At 56.7% G+C, this 15,572-nt stretch overlaps 4 protein-coding genes across 4 annotated transcripts; 1 reads left to right on the top strand and 3 right to left on the bottom strand.

The window, feature by feature from the left end:
- Nucleotides 1-2,516: 2,516 nt before the first annotated feature.
- INS49_003391 (uncharacterized protein) lies at nucleotides 2,517-2,914 on the bottom strand (the record flags this gene model as incomplete). Its single annotated transcript, XM_043164185.1, has 2 exons — nucleotides 2,517-2,624; nucleotides 2,687-2,914. 2 exons carry the CDS (start codon nucleotides 2,912-2,914, stop codon nucleotides 2,517-2,519), a joined length of 336 nt encoding a protein of 111 aa, XP_043018950.1.
- A 2,886-nt stretch (nucleotides 2,915-5,800) lies between these two features.
- On the bottom strand, nucleotides 5,801-7,804 carry INS49_003390 (uncharacterized protein; the record flags this gene model as incomplete). The annotated part of the gene is made up of 1 exon (XM_043164184.1): nucleotides 5,801-7,804. The coding sequence occupies one exon, from the start codon at nucleotides 7,802-7,804 to the stop codon at nucleotides 5,801-5,803; it is 2,004 nt and encodes a 667-aa protein (XP_043018949.1).
- Nucleotides 7,805-8,881: 1,077 nt separating this feature from the next.
- Nucleotides 8,882-11,149, bottom strand: INS49_003389 (uncharacterized protein; the record flags this gene model as incomplete). The annotated part of the gene is made up of 7 exons (XM_043164183.1): nucleotides 8,882-8,903; nucleotides 9,633-10,050; nucleotides 10,133-10,215; nucleotides 10,293-10,571; nucleotides 10,600-10,698; nucleotides 10,989-10,999; nucleotides 11,057-11,149. The coding sequence occupies 7 exons, from the start codon at nucleotides 11,147-11,149 to the stop codon at nucleotides 8,882-8,884; spliced, it is 1,005 nt and encodes a 334-aa protein (XP_043018948.1).
- A 1,868-nt stretch (nucleotides 11,150-13,017) lies between these two features.
- INS49_003388 (uncharacterized protein) lies at nucleotides 13,018-14,601 on the top strand (the record flags this gene model as incomplete). Its single annotated transcript, XM_043164182.1, has 3 exons — nucleotides 13,018-13,230; nucleotides 13,316-14,400; nucleotides 14,472-14,601. 3 exons carry the CDS (start codon nucleotides 13,018-13,020, stop codon nucleotides 14,599-14,601), a joined length of 1,428 nt encoding a protein of 475 aa, XP_043018947.1.
- Between the last annotated feature and the right edge of the window lie 971 nt (nucleotides 14,602-15,572).

Genomic DNA, 15,572 nt, shown 5'->3' with positions numbered 1-15,572 from the left:
TTGGTGACACACACATACACACACACCAAGAGCCCGATCAAGCAGGTAACCGAAGAAGCAATAAACCATCCCACACTCCCACACATTCACGACTCATGAGGCCCCTCAGATCACGAACACACTTACCCAATACGCCAATGGCAATCGCGACAGCGCTAGCCGTCTGGGAAGAGGGCGGCACTGTCGCCAAAATCGCCACACACCCCCATCGCGACGTGCCCCAGCAGCCACATGACCCAGTCTCCCACACTAGGGCCTCATCCGGTGATCCCTCCCCAAACGTGTGGGATATCAATGAGCATGCGTGCTAGCGGGCACCTGCGATGATGGCCTCAGAGGCCGCGAGGTCATCTATGTCGCAAAGTCGCAAAGTCGCAGTACTTAGACCATCTTACTAGCTAGATGGCATCTTATCTCCGCTGATCTGATATCATCCCGTCATCTGCCGCAACCACGGCGGCATCAATTGATTCTCGTGATGTCCTGTCCGAGACAAGCGACAGTCACGACACCTGGGCCGCCGTTATCTAGTGGTGGGCGGATCCACCTTCACATGGCCCTCAATGTCTCGCAATATAATGTAGATCTTGGGGGTCTAGGTCTTGGTATTTGGCAGTAAGCGCGCCTGGACATCAATTGCACCGTTTCCCATCCCGCGATAGCCTCCGTGTCCCCCCAGACCGCCCAGCCACTTAACAAGGTCAATCTATCACTCATTGTCAAGGTCAATGTAATTGCCAATGCCAACATCATGCCAATGCGATTGTTCATTGCATATTGTCCAGGCAGGCAGGTAGCCCGTACTCAGACCATGCCAATTGGGCTTATCTTATCACCCCTCCTTTCGGGTGCGGTTGGAAGGAGGGGTCGGCCATATTGATCGACCCGCTACTGCCCTCTCTCTGCCGCCAGCCTGACCCTCATTGAGGAAGGAAGGTGGGTTGAATCACAGTCTGACTGCCCGAGAAGGAAATCCGGTCTAGACTCTACTGTAGACTGCCTGGCAATTGAGATCCAATGCCTCTCTTCATCCAATCTCCCCGACCGACAGACGGCGCATCAGCCACTTCATCACTCTAGTATCACATATCATGGTTTCGATGTCCAATTGTGTCGCAATGTGCACAGGCAGGGCGGGCGGCCGGGCGCGTGCGATTCAATGCAATAATGCGGGGCGCTTGATGCGACTGCAAAATATCGGTGCCGCCTCGCCACCCGCTGGCCCTACCCTCCAGCCTCTGGCGGGCAATCGCAGGTCATCAATGCAGCCTGCTTGAGGGTGGGCGAATGGGCAGACTGACTGATCGGGCAACCCCCCCCCCCCAAAGACCTGTCGCATCTCCTGTTCTGTTCTGTCTCGGCTGCTGCGCCATCATCCCGCTGCAGCAAAGTGCAGCATTGCAGCGCAGCAGCTCGGGTCTCACAGCTGGCCGGCCGTCTCACGATGCAGGGCGATGGATGCGGAAAGGGAGGGATGGATCTCACTGCCCATGCTTGCCATGCTGCTGCAGTATCTCAGCCTCCAAATTTGGAAATCGCTGCGGCCTGCCTGCAGCCAACACGCTCGACGCCGCCAACAGTTCGAGATCCTCCACGATCCTTAGTCCGGGCCAGCTGCAGTGCAAGGCGCCATGCTGCTGCAATCCTCGCTCCTCATTCCACAGTCACGATCCGTCCTGACCGTCCCAATGATTTGAGCAGCCACGTCTTGGGTCCAACATTCGTCACCCACCACCATCCACGGCACAAGCACGCCGGACACTCTCAATTGGGCTTTGTGTTTGCGTCAAGGGCTACATTGTGTTCCGCCACGGGTCAGCGCCTCTCAATTCTCTCCACCAATTGGCCAATTCGTCCAGAGTACCACAGCTCCAAGTTGGTACCGGCCGCCGGATCTGGCCGTCCACCGGCCAGCGTTGGGCCTGGCTGGCTTGACAAGGACCAGTTCATCAGGCGTGCGTTTCACATCGCTGTGCTGCGTTGGTTCACAGCTGAGCAACTGAACGGCTGCAGCCGCAACAAAGATCGCTGCAGCCTCATCGCTCGATTGCCAACAAGCATGTGACAAGATTGTCCCTGGGAAGGAGGCCACCTGCTGCGGGAAATCCACGCCCCGCCACGCGGCACCTAAAGTTCATCCCAATCGTAGAAGCAATATAACGCGGTAACATTCAGGGCTCAAAGTGTGGTGCCATCGCCTGATCGCTGTTCAATTGACTTCGGAACACCACGGTGACAGCCCCACCCCCTCGCAGCGAAACAGGACAACCCAATCTTTGCTTTGCGCTCATCGACGCTCAGCTCCAAACAAAAGCCGATGGATACAACCCTGAGTCTCAGGTACCGATCAAGGTTTTCTCTGGGCCGAGCCCGGTATTCGGACAAACCCAGAACGCGGTGGTGCGCGAGCTTGAGGCAGGGAGCAATGCTGCCTCGAGCCTTTGCGGTCTCGAATCATCAAGCGACACGATTCGGCTTGCATGATGCCATGGCCAGGAGCGTCGCCTGCGGTCAAGCTACGCGTCGATGGTCTTGCCATAAGGACCTGTCGCCTGCACAAACATGTTTCGTCGCAGCTTGATGAACTGGTCAATTGGAGCTCTTCCCGGCGAGAACTTTGACACCTGGACAGAGTCAATTCGCCAAAAAAGCGCTCCCCTCTGCGTCGCCGGTCAACCTTGCTCACCAGCCACCCACAGCTTGCACCCTGTTTGCCCTGCTGCGGTGGGGCCCAAGGGAACAGCAGGCCGAGCAAGCAGCCCTGCAGCCCGTCGGGAGGCGGGTTCTGGGCTGCCGCATGCCCGCTAAACCCAAAGTGAGGCTGCATGATGCCCCAGGTAACCCCAGCGGTCGCGCCAGGGTCGAAGATCTGCCGGCCCAGGGATCGAGCAGTGATCGACCCGGTGCGACGCATTGTCCGCATCCATTCTCTGCGCGCCCTGCAGCCCAGCAGGCAAGTGCCCTGCTAGGCCGAGCGGTCCGAAACGGGGCCCCCAGCGCTGGGAAGCGCTAGGTAATTGGGTTTCTTGGAAGGGCGGACGAGGCAGAGAGACTGCATGTGCGAACATGTCTTCCCACACTGCTGCTGCCCATGCTTGCCGGCCATCCGCCAAGTGGTTTCCACTCTCAACATGCTCCTGATAGACTTCTCGATGCGCTAACCTTACGGTATTCTGCTCGAGACCAAGTGGTGATCGAGTAGTGATCGTCAAGGGCTAGACCAGTCCATTGAAGCCGGGAGAAAATCCCTCTCGTTCCGTGGGCTGTCTCGCGCCTTCAGGCACGTGGTTTGCCAAGTAAGACCCCGAGAGTTTATCTGGCCGTTGCGATGACGAGATAATTGCTCCCGAGCGTAGGTGCCGAACGTGGACGGTTTCTGCGATCGCGGACATTGTTGTTTCTGCTCCTGCCAAATTTCAATCACGCCGTGGTTGAATCTCTGCGAGATCATCAATCAGTGAGCGTCACAGTCTGGCTTTGTCGCAGTGTAGAAAGCAGTAGTCAGTTAAGCCCAAAGCTCAAGAGAACACTCCGATGTCAGCACAGCACCACACAGCCAAGTGACATTGTGGAATTCTGTTGGCCGGCCATCTGTAGACCTCTTCTCATATTCCCATCAAATAATGATGATGGCGGCACAGCGACTGCTCGCAAACCTTCTGCGGGACTTTCTACGAGAGCGAACAGCCTCCCCGCCAGCCCGCAATTTGAGTGAAACATGCACATGCCATCGGCAAGCGGCCATGAAGGAAGAAGAAAATTAAGCCAAAGAGGAAGCAATTGTAACCGCAACATCGAAGCTTTCGGCTCTCTCGACGGCCCGGCGTGGGGGGAAAGAGGCGGACGAAGTGGAAGGGAGACGAGCCCCCCAACCCGAGTCGGATGGGCGAGCGTACCTGCAGCGGGCGAGAAAGTCTATGCCCCACTCTATCCAGTCGGCGGTTTCCCCTCCTCCCAAAGCGCATTCTAAACCTTGCCGGAATTATGCAGTTGGAGTTGTATCATCGGATGATGTGGTCTGGTGTTTTGTTTCGGGCGGAAGAGTGGCAGGCAGTCCTGCAGGTGCAGTGGGCTTTGCTTTTCGCATGGGTTATAGAGGAGACTGTACATGCCCCTTATGCCTCCCGATCGATCCTTGTCCGGCCTGCCGTTCCGAAGCTGTCTGCTTTACTCGGGGAGCTTGCGTAGGTCCGGGGTGGCCTATGTCGCGGCGAGCATATGCGTGAGGGTATTACAAGAAGGGGCCCAGAGCGGCAGTTCATGTTGTTCGATAACGGTGTCACACTCATTTTCATTCGAGTCTGTTGCTCTTCTTCTTTACGTATAGGTACATTCGCATTGAAATTGCGAGCTGTATTTCGATCACGGTCTCAGTGGCTTGGAACAAGATGCGCACGCAACATACGACCCGTGGTGTGTCATTGCGTACAATGACAAGACCTATTCCCGATGGATGGTACATTGTTTCTATTGCCCTTCGAGTTGCATTTGCGTGACACTGGGCCTTTCTCGCCTCGAGATGTCTGCCCGTTGGCTGCTGTGGCCATGTCCGGTGCATGTTAATCACATAGAGCTGGATCAAGTTCATCTCGTTCGGATCTCAGTTCATATGCGATGGCGCATCTACGAGGCAGTTGCTGGAGAAGGATGTGAATGTGCCTGGCATGATTCGGGCGGGCTTAGGTGCAGTTGTGGCCATCTCTAGGCCTTGTTAAAAGGCGGCTAGCTTTCTACTCGGAGCTATGGTCTGCGGCTGGGCTTGATATTTGCTCACGGGGGTGTGCGTGCCCGAACTGACCGCAAGTCTTAGAAGGAGCTGGGGAAAAGGCGGTCAGCCTCTTTCCGCCAAAATAGCTTCAAGATCTGGGACGGCTTCTGGGAGGGGTTTGCTGTATACGTATGGCCTCCGCCTCCGCCTCGCAAACGGATTTGGCAGCTTGGGGTTCAGTTGGCTATCTGAGGGGCTTCTACGACGAGCCCAACAAATTCGCGTTGCTTTTCTCGCAAAGTCCATGTTATGAGACGAGCCCTCTGTGTGGAAAAGGGTTCGTCCCAGCCTCATTTATGTGAATGCATTCCAGCTGGACTGTTAGTCTCTCTCATAGATCGGAACTTTCCATGTACTCTTCTCAACGTATGAATAAATCAAGAGCGGCGAAGATACTTGAGATCACAGGTCCCGTCCCTGTTCGCCCAGTGTTCACTTGTTCTTAACTACCTAGCTCTGGGCACCAGCTACCCTGTGCGATACAATCCAAGAGAAGGCCTCATAATCCGTCCGTCCTGGGATAAGACGCGTGGCCAACCCCTCCTCTCCTTCCCGAGATCACCCGTCTCTGGCGCCCTCGGCTCAGCCACAGGCAAGCTGACCTGACCCGGCCGCGGCAACAGGCGCTTAGGGAAAACAGAGGCCGTGGCGTTGGACGCATTGCATGCGATGATGGGAGCTGCTGTCGCGCGGGGGCTTGATGCAGACATGTCGTTGAGTCCTTGGGCGAGGGAGGTCGGTTGGCCAGAGCGCCTTGCGGAGCCTGCTGCACAAGAGTGAGGCGGCCGTGAAAGCGAACGGCAGAGGGCCGTTAGCAGCTGTGCGTGGGAACTGTGAGTACACAGGTCACAAGTTGGGCGCGAGGAAATGGATATTGCTTGGGCTTCTTGTTCTACTCTATCCTACAGGAGTATTCGTGTATATATGCGCGCCAATTAAGCCCACGACATCTAAGCCCTTAACCAGACAAATATATCAGCTACGACCATCACAGCAAGATCCGTCGCCGCCCGCGGTAGGTCACGTAACCCACTACGTGAAGTCATACACCAAAAGGCTCTCCCTCCCACCCCTCGCCTCCTTGAGGACAATGACCATCTCGTCATCGAACCCGACCCAGTTCCTCCTCTCCTCCCAGTCGCCCACAAGTGCCCCGTCACCACCCCCCGCCTTCTCCTGCGGCGGGGGAGTAGCGGCGGCGGCGCGGACCTCGATGCTCCGGCTGCGCACGCCGCTGGGCCTGCCCTCGAGCTCCCAGACGCGCATCTCGTCGCCGCGGCTGCTGACGCTGACGGCCTTGCCGCGGGCCGTGATCTCGGCGTCGCTTATGCCCGAGGTGTGGCCCCACAGCCGGATGCCGGGCGAGATGGACAGGGCGGAGGCGGTGGAGGTGCAGAGGTGCAGGATCAGGGTGTTGTCCGGGAGTGTGGCGAGGAGGTAGGGGTGGCTGTAGCAGAGGGTTGTGGGGCCTTGGCTTTGGTGGTGGTGATGATGATGGTCGCGTTGTGTTGGTGAGGACGATGGCGACGTGTGGTGTTGGGTTGAACCAATGTTTGACTCGGAAGTTCGCAGAGACGGCGTGACTAGTTGTGAGGGGCCAGCCTGTGCTCCCAGAGCGTGGGTCGGCGTGCTGATGGTGGTCGGGGTTGTGTAGGCGAGTCGCGTGGTTATTACGGGAGCACTCTTCAAGGCTTCGTCAGGAGTGATGTGGAGATCCTGGATGCCGATGGACCAGCCGTGCCGGGTGAAGAAAGTGTATGCTATCGATGCAACTGTCGCGCTGGCTGTCTTCCTTATTGACAGCGCCAAGGGTGGACTGGAGCTGTACGACTTGAGCGATGTCATGAGGTACGGCGCAGGGAGTTGGGCCTGTTCCTCTTCGGCGGCTGTGTCCTCATCCGTGTACTCGCTCAGGGCGCTCTTCAACTTGGACGAGGACCACTGCGCAGAGGGGTCTCCTGCCTCGCGCTCGTCCTCACCGTCCACGGTCTTGGGTGGCACGTCGAACGTATAGAGTGATATCAGCACGGCTCGCGTGGCCGTCAACAGGTAGGGGTGCGAATATGCCATGCCTATCAGCTCGCCATTGCTGGACTTCTCGTGCCGATATCTCCGGGATATGGTCTTGGCCTGCGTGCTCAGCGCCCAGACCCCGAAGCTCCCGTCCACGAAGCCGACCGAGACGTCCAGCGTGTCCTGGTCGAGGCTCCGGTCGTCGATGGCGATACAACTCGGCTGCGCGGGTTCGCTTCCCACCTCGTCGTCTTCCAGACTGGCTTGCGCCACGACCTCCCTTGTCTTGAGGTCCCAAGCTCGCAGGCCAGACGTCCTGTCTACCGTGACAGCCAGTCCCTCGACGACCTTGACTAGCATCTTGCTCCCATCCAGGTCGTCCAAAGGGTCGTCGCTTGGGACCTCGCCTTGGTCCTCCGCCTCCGGGCCCAGCCGCAACTCCTCGACGGCGCACTTGCCCCGAGCCCAGTTGTGGCGTATCTTGAACTGCCTCTTCCAGTTGACGCTGTCGCTCTTCCTGCTGAGCCCTTCCTCCTCCTCAGTGAGCCGTATCTTCCAACCGTCGGGCGCCCCTGCATCCCTGACCAGCCCGCCGGAACGCCCGCTAGCCCATAGCGTCCTCTTGCCCTTGTAATGCAGCTTATGGTCCTTTAACCTCTCAGCAAGCTTGCCCTCCCGGAAACCCGGGATGCGCATGGCGCGCGGTAGGACGAAGCGCGCATAGTACAGCGCCTTCCATAACTGATTGTCGTGGGCGAGGCGGCGGAAGCGGGCGCTCACGGGGGCGACGGACAGGAGGTGCGGCAGCGACAGGTAGCCGAGGATGCGGATGAGGATCTCGGAGGGTAGCTGGGAGATCAGGTCTTCGCGCTGCGGCGCTGGTGATGGCGCTGGGGCGGCGCGCGAGGAGGTTGTGGGCTGGACGGTGCGCTGCCGTTTTGGGCGCGGTTGTGGTTGTTGTCGTGGTGCGGATGCGACGGTGTCGTCGTCGTCATCGTCTGCGCGTGGGCGTTTAGGATGCATCTTTGCGCGTCTTTCCCTGTCCCTTCCTGACCCGTCCTGTCTTGCCCTTCGTCGGCAACCTCGTGGCCTTGCCTGGCCCGGTTGAATCCAGGTCGAAGGACGAGATTGCAATGCAGTGCACTATGCTTTGTTGTCGTCGACAAAGAGTTGGTGTGGTCGAAAGTACGGACAGACAGCCCGGAGATAAGGGAATAGTCCACTAGTCGCGTGCAGGCATGGGCTTGCGTGGGAGGGGCTGGACGGCCTCCAATTTGCCCACCAAAAAGACTGCAGGGTTGATTAACCACAGCCACCACTCGACCGCTGGATAGAAGCGTCCATTCAGAGCTTGAAGCTGCTGCAGCACTGTGATCTGCTCAGCTGAAGGATTTTGTCAACTCCGAGTCCTGGCTTGGGCGTCTGTTCGCGACATTTCTCCTCCACACCCGGACTGAGCCACGGCGAAAGTCAATGCATCAGCTTACAACAACAGTGGGTCCATGCGAGGCCTCTCAACACACAACTATCTGTTTAGATAATATACTTCTTCACTCTCAGGCAGACACACGATTGTTTGTGGCTGCTTCCAGTTTGAGATAGAGTATCCTTGAAGCAGATACGTTCAGTAAGTCCAGCCTCTGACTGTATCGCTTCTTGTCATCCTACAATGAAGGCGTTACCGGTAATGGGTGGCTCCATGCTCGCCAATTCGCCGAGACCTTCAACCTTCCCAGGCCTCTTCCCCACGTTCAGAGGTCAAATAATGCCATGGCTTGCAGTTCGCTTGCTAATAATGGAACATTCGATATTTGCAAATGGTGCTGACACTTCGTGAAGAAGACTCTGCCATGAGGAAGTTCCTTGCTAAAAGTGTCAGAGCAATGCCTCGCTCTGTACTGAACTTCCCGGAACAAGATTTCTGACTACCGTTAAAGTGACTTCGTCATAACATAGGGACATCTTCCGGCTCGGACAATACTCTCTAATGTCGAACCAACCAACTGTCTAACAAGAACGCACATAGTACGGAACGGGACCCAAAGGAGCATTCCACGATCTTGCGCTGTGACAGAATTATGCCCACCTATGCAAAATGTGCTAGTAACCGCGGTTGAATTGCCTTTGTCTTTGTCATGTTGTGTGTGCCAACGATGGGTGCCTTTTCGATCCTCTGGAGACATAGCTCGACGGCCGGGTCTTGTTGCTAGGATGGTTTGCCTGCATCTTGACATGAAATTATTACAGTAGACATCTGGACAAGTTGGCGCTCAAAAGATTCTTTTTGGCTTATGGCACAGAGTAGACTGAGGCAGTTGAGGCAGTCAGTGAGATTACGAAGTCGTCTGTTCTAGGCGCTGACATATTCTGGAGTGCAAGAAGTTGACTCCGAAATTCCGACTTGGAGACTGGAACTCTCGCTCAAGGACAACGGACTCTAGTGCAACACCGCCGATTATGAGCAGGGTTTCGCTCTAAAGGAAGAGTGGTTGTAACGTGTTCGTGGCTGCATCTCGGAGAGCTGCGCGATGCGACCTACCATTGTCCTCTCTCCAAAGTACCGCGATTGTGGGTATTTCGATTTGAAGTCTCAAAATGAATTGTGAAAACCTGGCGAGCTCAAAATTGGACCAGGGACCAATACTAACACTCAAAGCATAGTCTCTGAGCGTGACCACCATGCAACCCCGCTGCTGCAGTACTGCCGCCGCAGTCAGGGACCTATTATCTGTCTATATTATAATTTACTGTCTTGTTTGGCTTCTCCACCTCCGTCTCGCCGGACGGAGCGCCACATATGAAGTGATCACCAGCACATTGGTCGAGCACGGTTTGGGAAAAACACAAGTACCAAGGCACCATCCGCTCTGCCCTCAACGGGCCCCGGCCCACGGCCTCAAAGGTATTCCCCCTCAGGTCCGCCGTGCTCGAGCTGTCGGGCGCCCCGATGGTCTGCTGGATGGTGGTCTGCTTGATGATGTCTCTCCCCTCGGGCGACGCCGACCGGCCGTCCGCCCCCACCGCCTGGCGGTCGTACATTGTCAGCTCGAGCTCGTCCAGCTCCTCGTACGGCTTCCGGATGCTCTGCTTGAGGCTGTTCTTCATGGCGCCCATGCGGCCCGAGGACCCGTACTCGTAGTCGGAGGTGCACGTCGCGACCGGCTTGGGGAAGAAGTGCGACCGGATGGGCCGCAGCGTCGGCAGGCAGGCGCACACGATGGCCAGGGAGAGCTCGATGTTGGTCCGGAAGAAGACTGGGGCGGTGTAGCCTGTAGTTGGGGGTTAGAAGGTGCGCCCCATGCATGGAGACCGGGGCGGGATCTAGCTGCTGCCCTGAGCCCGGGCACTCACACATGACGTCGTTCGGGTGCTTGACGTATTCCTCCGCGATTGCGAAGGTAGCAATCACTCTCGTGACGCTGACGGCGCATACACTGTTATGCGTTAGCCAAGTCATAAACACCACTCCCAATTGCATCCGAATCAAGGAAGCGAACACAGGAACACTTACGCGGCGCCCAATCCCAGCATGCCGATCACTGCGAGCTTCTTCTCGAAGGGCAGTTGCACCTTGAGGACCATCGGCACGGGCAATAATAATATCGCCCAGTCGGCAATGACATCGGTGAACAGCAACGAGACAAACATGGGAACCGTCTGCACACACGAGTTCCCGTAATAGGGCTCGATGAAAACGGTGATGGGGTAGCAGGTAAATAGGTGCGAGAAGAAGAAGCTGACAGTCCACCCGATCACAAAGGCGAGTGCTTCCCAGACGGCGTAGCGGAACCTTTTACTTGGAAAGAGGTTCGTAGTACAGGATGAGAATGGAAGACTTGACGAGACCAAGCCCCAGGATGGATATCATGTTGAGAGCGAACTTGGTCTGGTCCGCCGGGCTCTTGTCAGCTTGGGCCCTGAAGGAGGGTTAGAGAGGTGCTTGAAGATAGCTCACCTGCTCGAAGAAAATCAACCCGGGGGTCGTCCATGATTGGTGAGCCATCGGGATACTGAGGCTGATGCTGGCCAAGATGGCGATGGACCGCAGCTGTTCAGACGGTTGACTTCATGCTCCCGGAGTAGGAATTGGCGATGTACGCACTGGCTAGCTGTAACGCGCAACACGTAATGGCGACCACCTGCAGGCATTTTGCTCAGCTTTCTTCCGGATTCAACACGATGGGGGAAAGAGTCCCGTAACACTTACGAGTGCTGCTCCTGTGAGGCAAGTTAATCATCCCACGCAGACCGCTTGACGAGCAGTTCCGCCCACACGCGTAGCTCGTAGAAGACTGTGGGAATTATCATGAACCCAACGGCCAGACCGATCATCTGGCCCTTGGTGTAGTCATGATTCATGGTCACCATGATGGGCGACGTTGTGTGTAGTTAGGCAAACCGGGCGGATCCATGAGGAGCAGGTCGCCTGCGGCAAAATCCGAGGACTGGGTCCTGTGGGTAACGGGACGGGAACTATGGAGAAGGGGTTAGGGAAAATCATCGTAAATAAAGTTGGTCTTTTCGATGGAGATGCGATGGTGGATTCTACATGATAGCGTGATCGCGTTCATGGGCAAAAAGGAGTAAATACCGGCGGCATCGTGAGGAAGTCTTTGAGGGGTTAGGGGAGTCAGCGTACGCCCACCCAGCTTCTACAGTACGCCCACCCAGCTTCCAGCGTTGGCCCACCCAGTACAAGGAAATTGGCTGCATATGCTATAAAATATTGGTACTGCGGGGTTATTAATAAAGCATAGCTATAGCTATCCCAGAGGGGTCCCATAGCTACCCCTCTATTTGCAACTTAAAAGTTACTTCTACCCTCTGCCGCCCTCTGCGCCCTCTAAGCGCTCTACGGCCCTCTAAGCGCTCTGCAGCCCTCTAGGCGCTCTGGGGGCTCTGGGCGCTCTGGTGCCCTCTGGGCGCTCTGGTGCCCTCTGGGCGCTCTGGGGGCTCTGGGGGCTCTGGGGCCCTCTAGGCTTTTTAGGCTTGTATTTTTAAAGTATTGCTTAAATTGGAAAATAGCTACCCTGGCTTATTAGGAACCCCGCAGTACTTGCATTTTAATGCGGATGCAGGTGATTCTCCTTGTACTGGGTGGGCCAACGCTGGAAGCTGGGTGGGCGTACTGTAGAAGCTGGGTGGGCGTACGCTGACTCGGGTTAGGGGGGTTCGTAATTGGTTATTCACTCTTTCCCCCCTTTGACCCTGGCTGGGAAGGTCTTGGTGCCAGGCTTGGGTCCAGATTGAATTCGCAAGGGTCGACGCACGCTCAGATAACGTGCTTTTCCATGCTCGGATGATTATGCGAAGAATGACAAGGCGATAATTGTGGGTTGTGTGAGCATTGACGGAATAATGAGGGAAAGGAATAAGACTGTCTGAGTAAGTGATAAAAACTAGAGAGGATAAATTGCAACCGTTCGGCCAAGTCTAGGCTTTGGTCAGAGAAACTGTCAACTTCAAGTTGTCATCCGAGGCCTTGGGACCTACAAGACAATGGCATATGGCACGCCCAGTGCTTGTGTTGTCGCGATGAGAACGTGCAGCCCATGTCATGTTGGGAGGGAAGCCCTTTCCGGACGATAAAACCCGCCTTTTCCGGTGGCTGGGTGTAGGATCACCGTTTAATGTGGTATATCTTACGAGACAAGCCCAAGAACTGAGCAGAAGGGTCCCGCATAGCCACGCATATCCACGCGGGGTACTACTGTGTATACTGGGCGGCCCTTGTCCGGCAAGATATCGCAATTTCGGGCGCCTGGGGTACAATGCCTGCGGCTCTAGCATCCGAAGGGCCGTCCAGCTCCGGGACCAAATATGTGTGCGAGGCTTTTATCGTACAAGCCTCCAACTGCTCTTGTGGGACCCAATACTCCGGGACATTTTTGTGCGGCGGGGGACGGAGCACCCTTGCATATCGGGACATGAAGAGACTAAAGGACCTTGGAATCAACTATTAGCAGAACCCTTGCAGAAGCTGGGCGAATAAGCATCGCCAAGGCAACCGGCATGCCTAGGGTAGCATATGAAGGGTCTCCCCTTTCCGGCGTGGCATGTCAGCTGAGAGGGAGACCCAACAAGTGAATCGTTGACAGGACGAGGTTCGGCAAACCACCTCGAGATCCTTAAGATCCAATAGGGCCCTGACATACACGGCCTTCTTGGCTACATACACACCGTGTCACAGAGCTTGAGACCTTGTTGAAGAGCCTTTCGCCACTGCAACCTTAGCCATGCACCTCCTTCGTTTCCTGTTCACCGGCCTGCAGACCGCGACCATGGCTGCTGCAGCTTGTGTCGGTGCGCGATCTGTCGCTGACGATCTGCAGAGCTTGGCACCGGCCTCGTCCGTCGCTGTCCAGGTACGGCAACGATGGAGTGAGGTTGACGCGCCTGTAGCAACTGTCGTTTTCAATGCGACCAGCGAGAACGATGTTAGTGCAGTGGTATGTCGGCCAGCCTCTAACCTCCTGCTCAGTGATCCAACCGTATACATTCACAGTGCCAAGCTTACGATTTCGACTACGACAGGTCAAGTACTGCGTGAAGAAGAACATCCGCTTCGTCGCCCAGAATGGCGGAAATGGCTGGGCAACAGGCCAGTTCGACCTGGGCAGCACGGGCGTGCTCATCAACCTGGCCGGACTGAACCAGGTCAACGTCAGCGCCGACAAGACGACGGCCACGATCGGCGGCGGCGCCCTCATCAGCGACGTCACCGCGGCCGCCGACGCCGCCGGCGTCCTGGTCCAGACGGGCAACTGCAACTGCGTCGGCGCCCTGGGAGCAGCCCTCGGCGGCGGCTATGGCAACCTCCTCGGGGAGCACGGGTTCGCCGTCGACAACACCCTGGAGCTGAGGGTCATCACCGCCAGCGGGGAGGCGCTCACGGCCTCGGCCACGTCGAACCCGGACCTCTTCTGGGCCCTGCGCGGCGCCGGGCCTAACTTTGGCATCGTCACCTCCGCCAAGGTGAGCGCGTTCCCGACCGACGACCGCACCTCCCTCATTGTCAACTTCACCTTCGACCCGGCCAAGATCACCGCCGTCGCCCAGGCCATCCAGGACCTGCCCCTCCTCCCGCAGCAGGTCGTCTACCTGGTCCTGTCAAACTCGGCCGACGGGACCAACACGCCCACTGTGGTCGTCACGGGCTTCCTCCGCGGCGGCACGGTCGAGAGCGGGCGGACCGCCTACGCGCCGCTGTACGACATCGGGCCCCTCACAAACTCGAGCGTCGTGACCCCCTACCAGCAGTGGAACGCGGCCAACGACGGCTTCTGCACCCGGGGAGGGCGCAAGCCCGCCCACAGCACCACCATCAACAACATGAAGCCCGAGACGTGGCCGCAGATCTGGGACCTGTACAAGGGGTTCCAGGGGCAGGCGGGCGCCGCGAACTCGGCCGTCCTGGTCGAGCGGTACAACCTGACGAAAGCACAATCCGCGCCGGCGGGCTCGTCGGCGTTCGCGGAGGAGAAGCGCCGCGAGGCGTTCGCCCAGGCTGTCGTCATCCCCTGGTACGAGGACGCGGCGCTCGACGCGCAGGCCGAGGCGTTTGGGGCGCAGGCCAGGGATATCTGGAGTTCCTCGTCGAGCGCGGCCGCGAACCCCACGTGAGTCTTGCTTTAGAGCTTGCGAAAAATGACTGACACACGTGCATCGGTGTCACTGACAATTTGTGAAGGTACATCAACTTTGCCCACGGCGATGAGGAGCTGCGGGCCATCTACGGCTCCAGCCTGGACCGCCTGAGGACGCTGAAGCAGCAGTTCGACCCTTCTGGAGTGTTTAACCAGTGGTTTCCGATCAAGTAACTCGTCCAAAGGTTGTTGGTTGCAGCAAGTCGGAAGTTATTAGACTTATTCTTGTCATTGCAAGTATTCCCATAAGATAGCTATACATTTAGATCATTGTAATAAAGCCACATGACCAATCTATTTGGGTGGGTGGTGAGCACATTCACTTAGAAACACTTGCGTAAGCGAGGATTGAACGATAGTGCCATGAAGGGCTGGCTGTTTGCAGATGCATCATTGAGTTCTAGGCTCCGTACCGTTCTAGTCTTTATACCTTCTTATGGAGTGTGTTAGATGGACCTCGTGAAAAGCTAAATGATTTAGAACCACAACTTAGTCCCCGACGGCAGTCCCGGGGCTCTAAGAAGGGCCTTAGGGGGAGTGGGGAGGGTTGTGACGGGTACAGCTTCATATACTGTTGAGTAGCTCATCTGAGCAGATCGGTTACTACGGTTTTTTGGCCGGCACACTTGACTTTTACAGCAGTGGTTCAGCATGTGTCAAGAAGTTGGTAAAGTATATGTGTGTGTTAAACCCGGTGGTGGGGGTGACTCGCTGGTGGGGGTGCCATTGATGGTATGGTCCTAAGATCAGGATACCCGGTGTGAAGAACTTAAGTGCCATTGTTGGAGGAAGGTTCATGGGGCTTCTTGCTGGAAGGCGAAACATTCTAGATGTGAAGTTGAGATTGGGTGGGAATAACTACTCAATGCTGGCCAGGTGTTGACGACGTCTGTTAAGCGCCCGGGCCGTGGTGGACAGCACAAGGCTTCTAGACTGAGCCGCCAGCGTGCCCTCCAATCGTAGAGCGACAAGGCGAATACCAGCAGATAACTCAACGACACGACAAATCACCCAGAGAGATCTGGCGCTCGAAACGATGCTCATGTACGTGTTCATCGTCGGGACGAGTCGGACGAGGCAGGCCGGAAGTTATGTCTCACTGGTGAAATAAGCATGTTGTACTTGCCAACCTTCGCAAAGAACTC

The sequence above is a fragment of the Diaporthe citri genome (assembly GCF_014595645.1).
Source record: "Diaporthe citri strain NFHF-8-4 chromosome Unknown scaffold_10, whole genome shotgun sequence".
Lineage (NCBI taxonomy): Eukaryota > Fungi > Ascomycota > Sordariomycetes > Diaporthales > Diaporthaceae > Diaporthe > Diaporthe citri.
The sequence above is the reverse complement of the archived record's forward strand: the minus strand, read 5'-3'. Positions and strand labels throughout refer to the sequence as shown.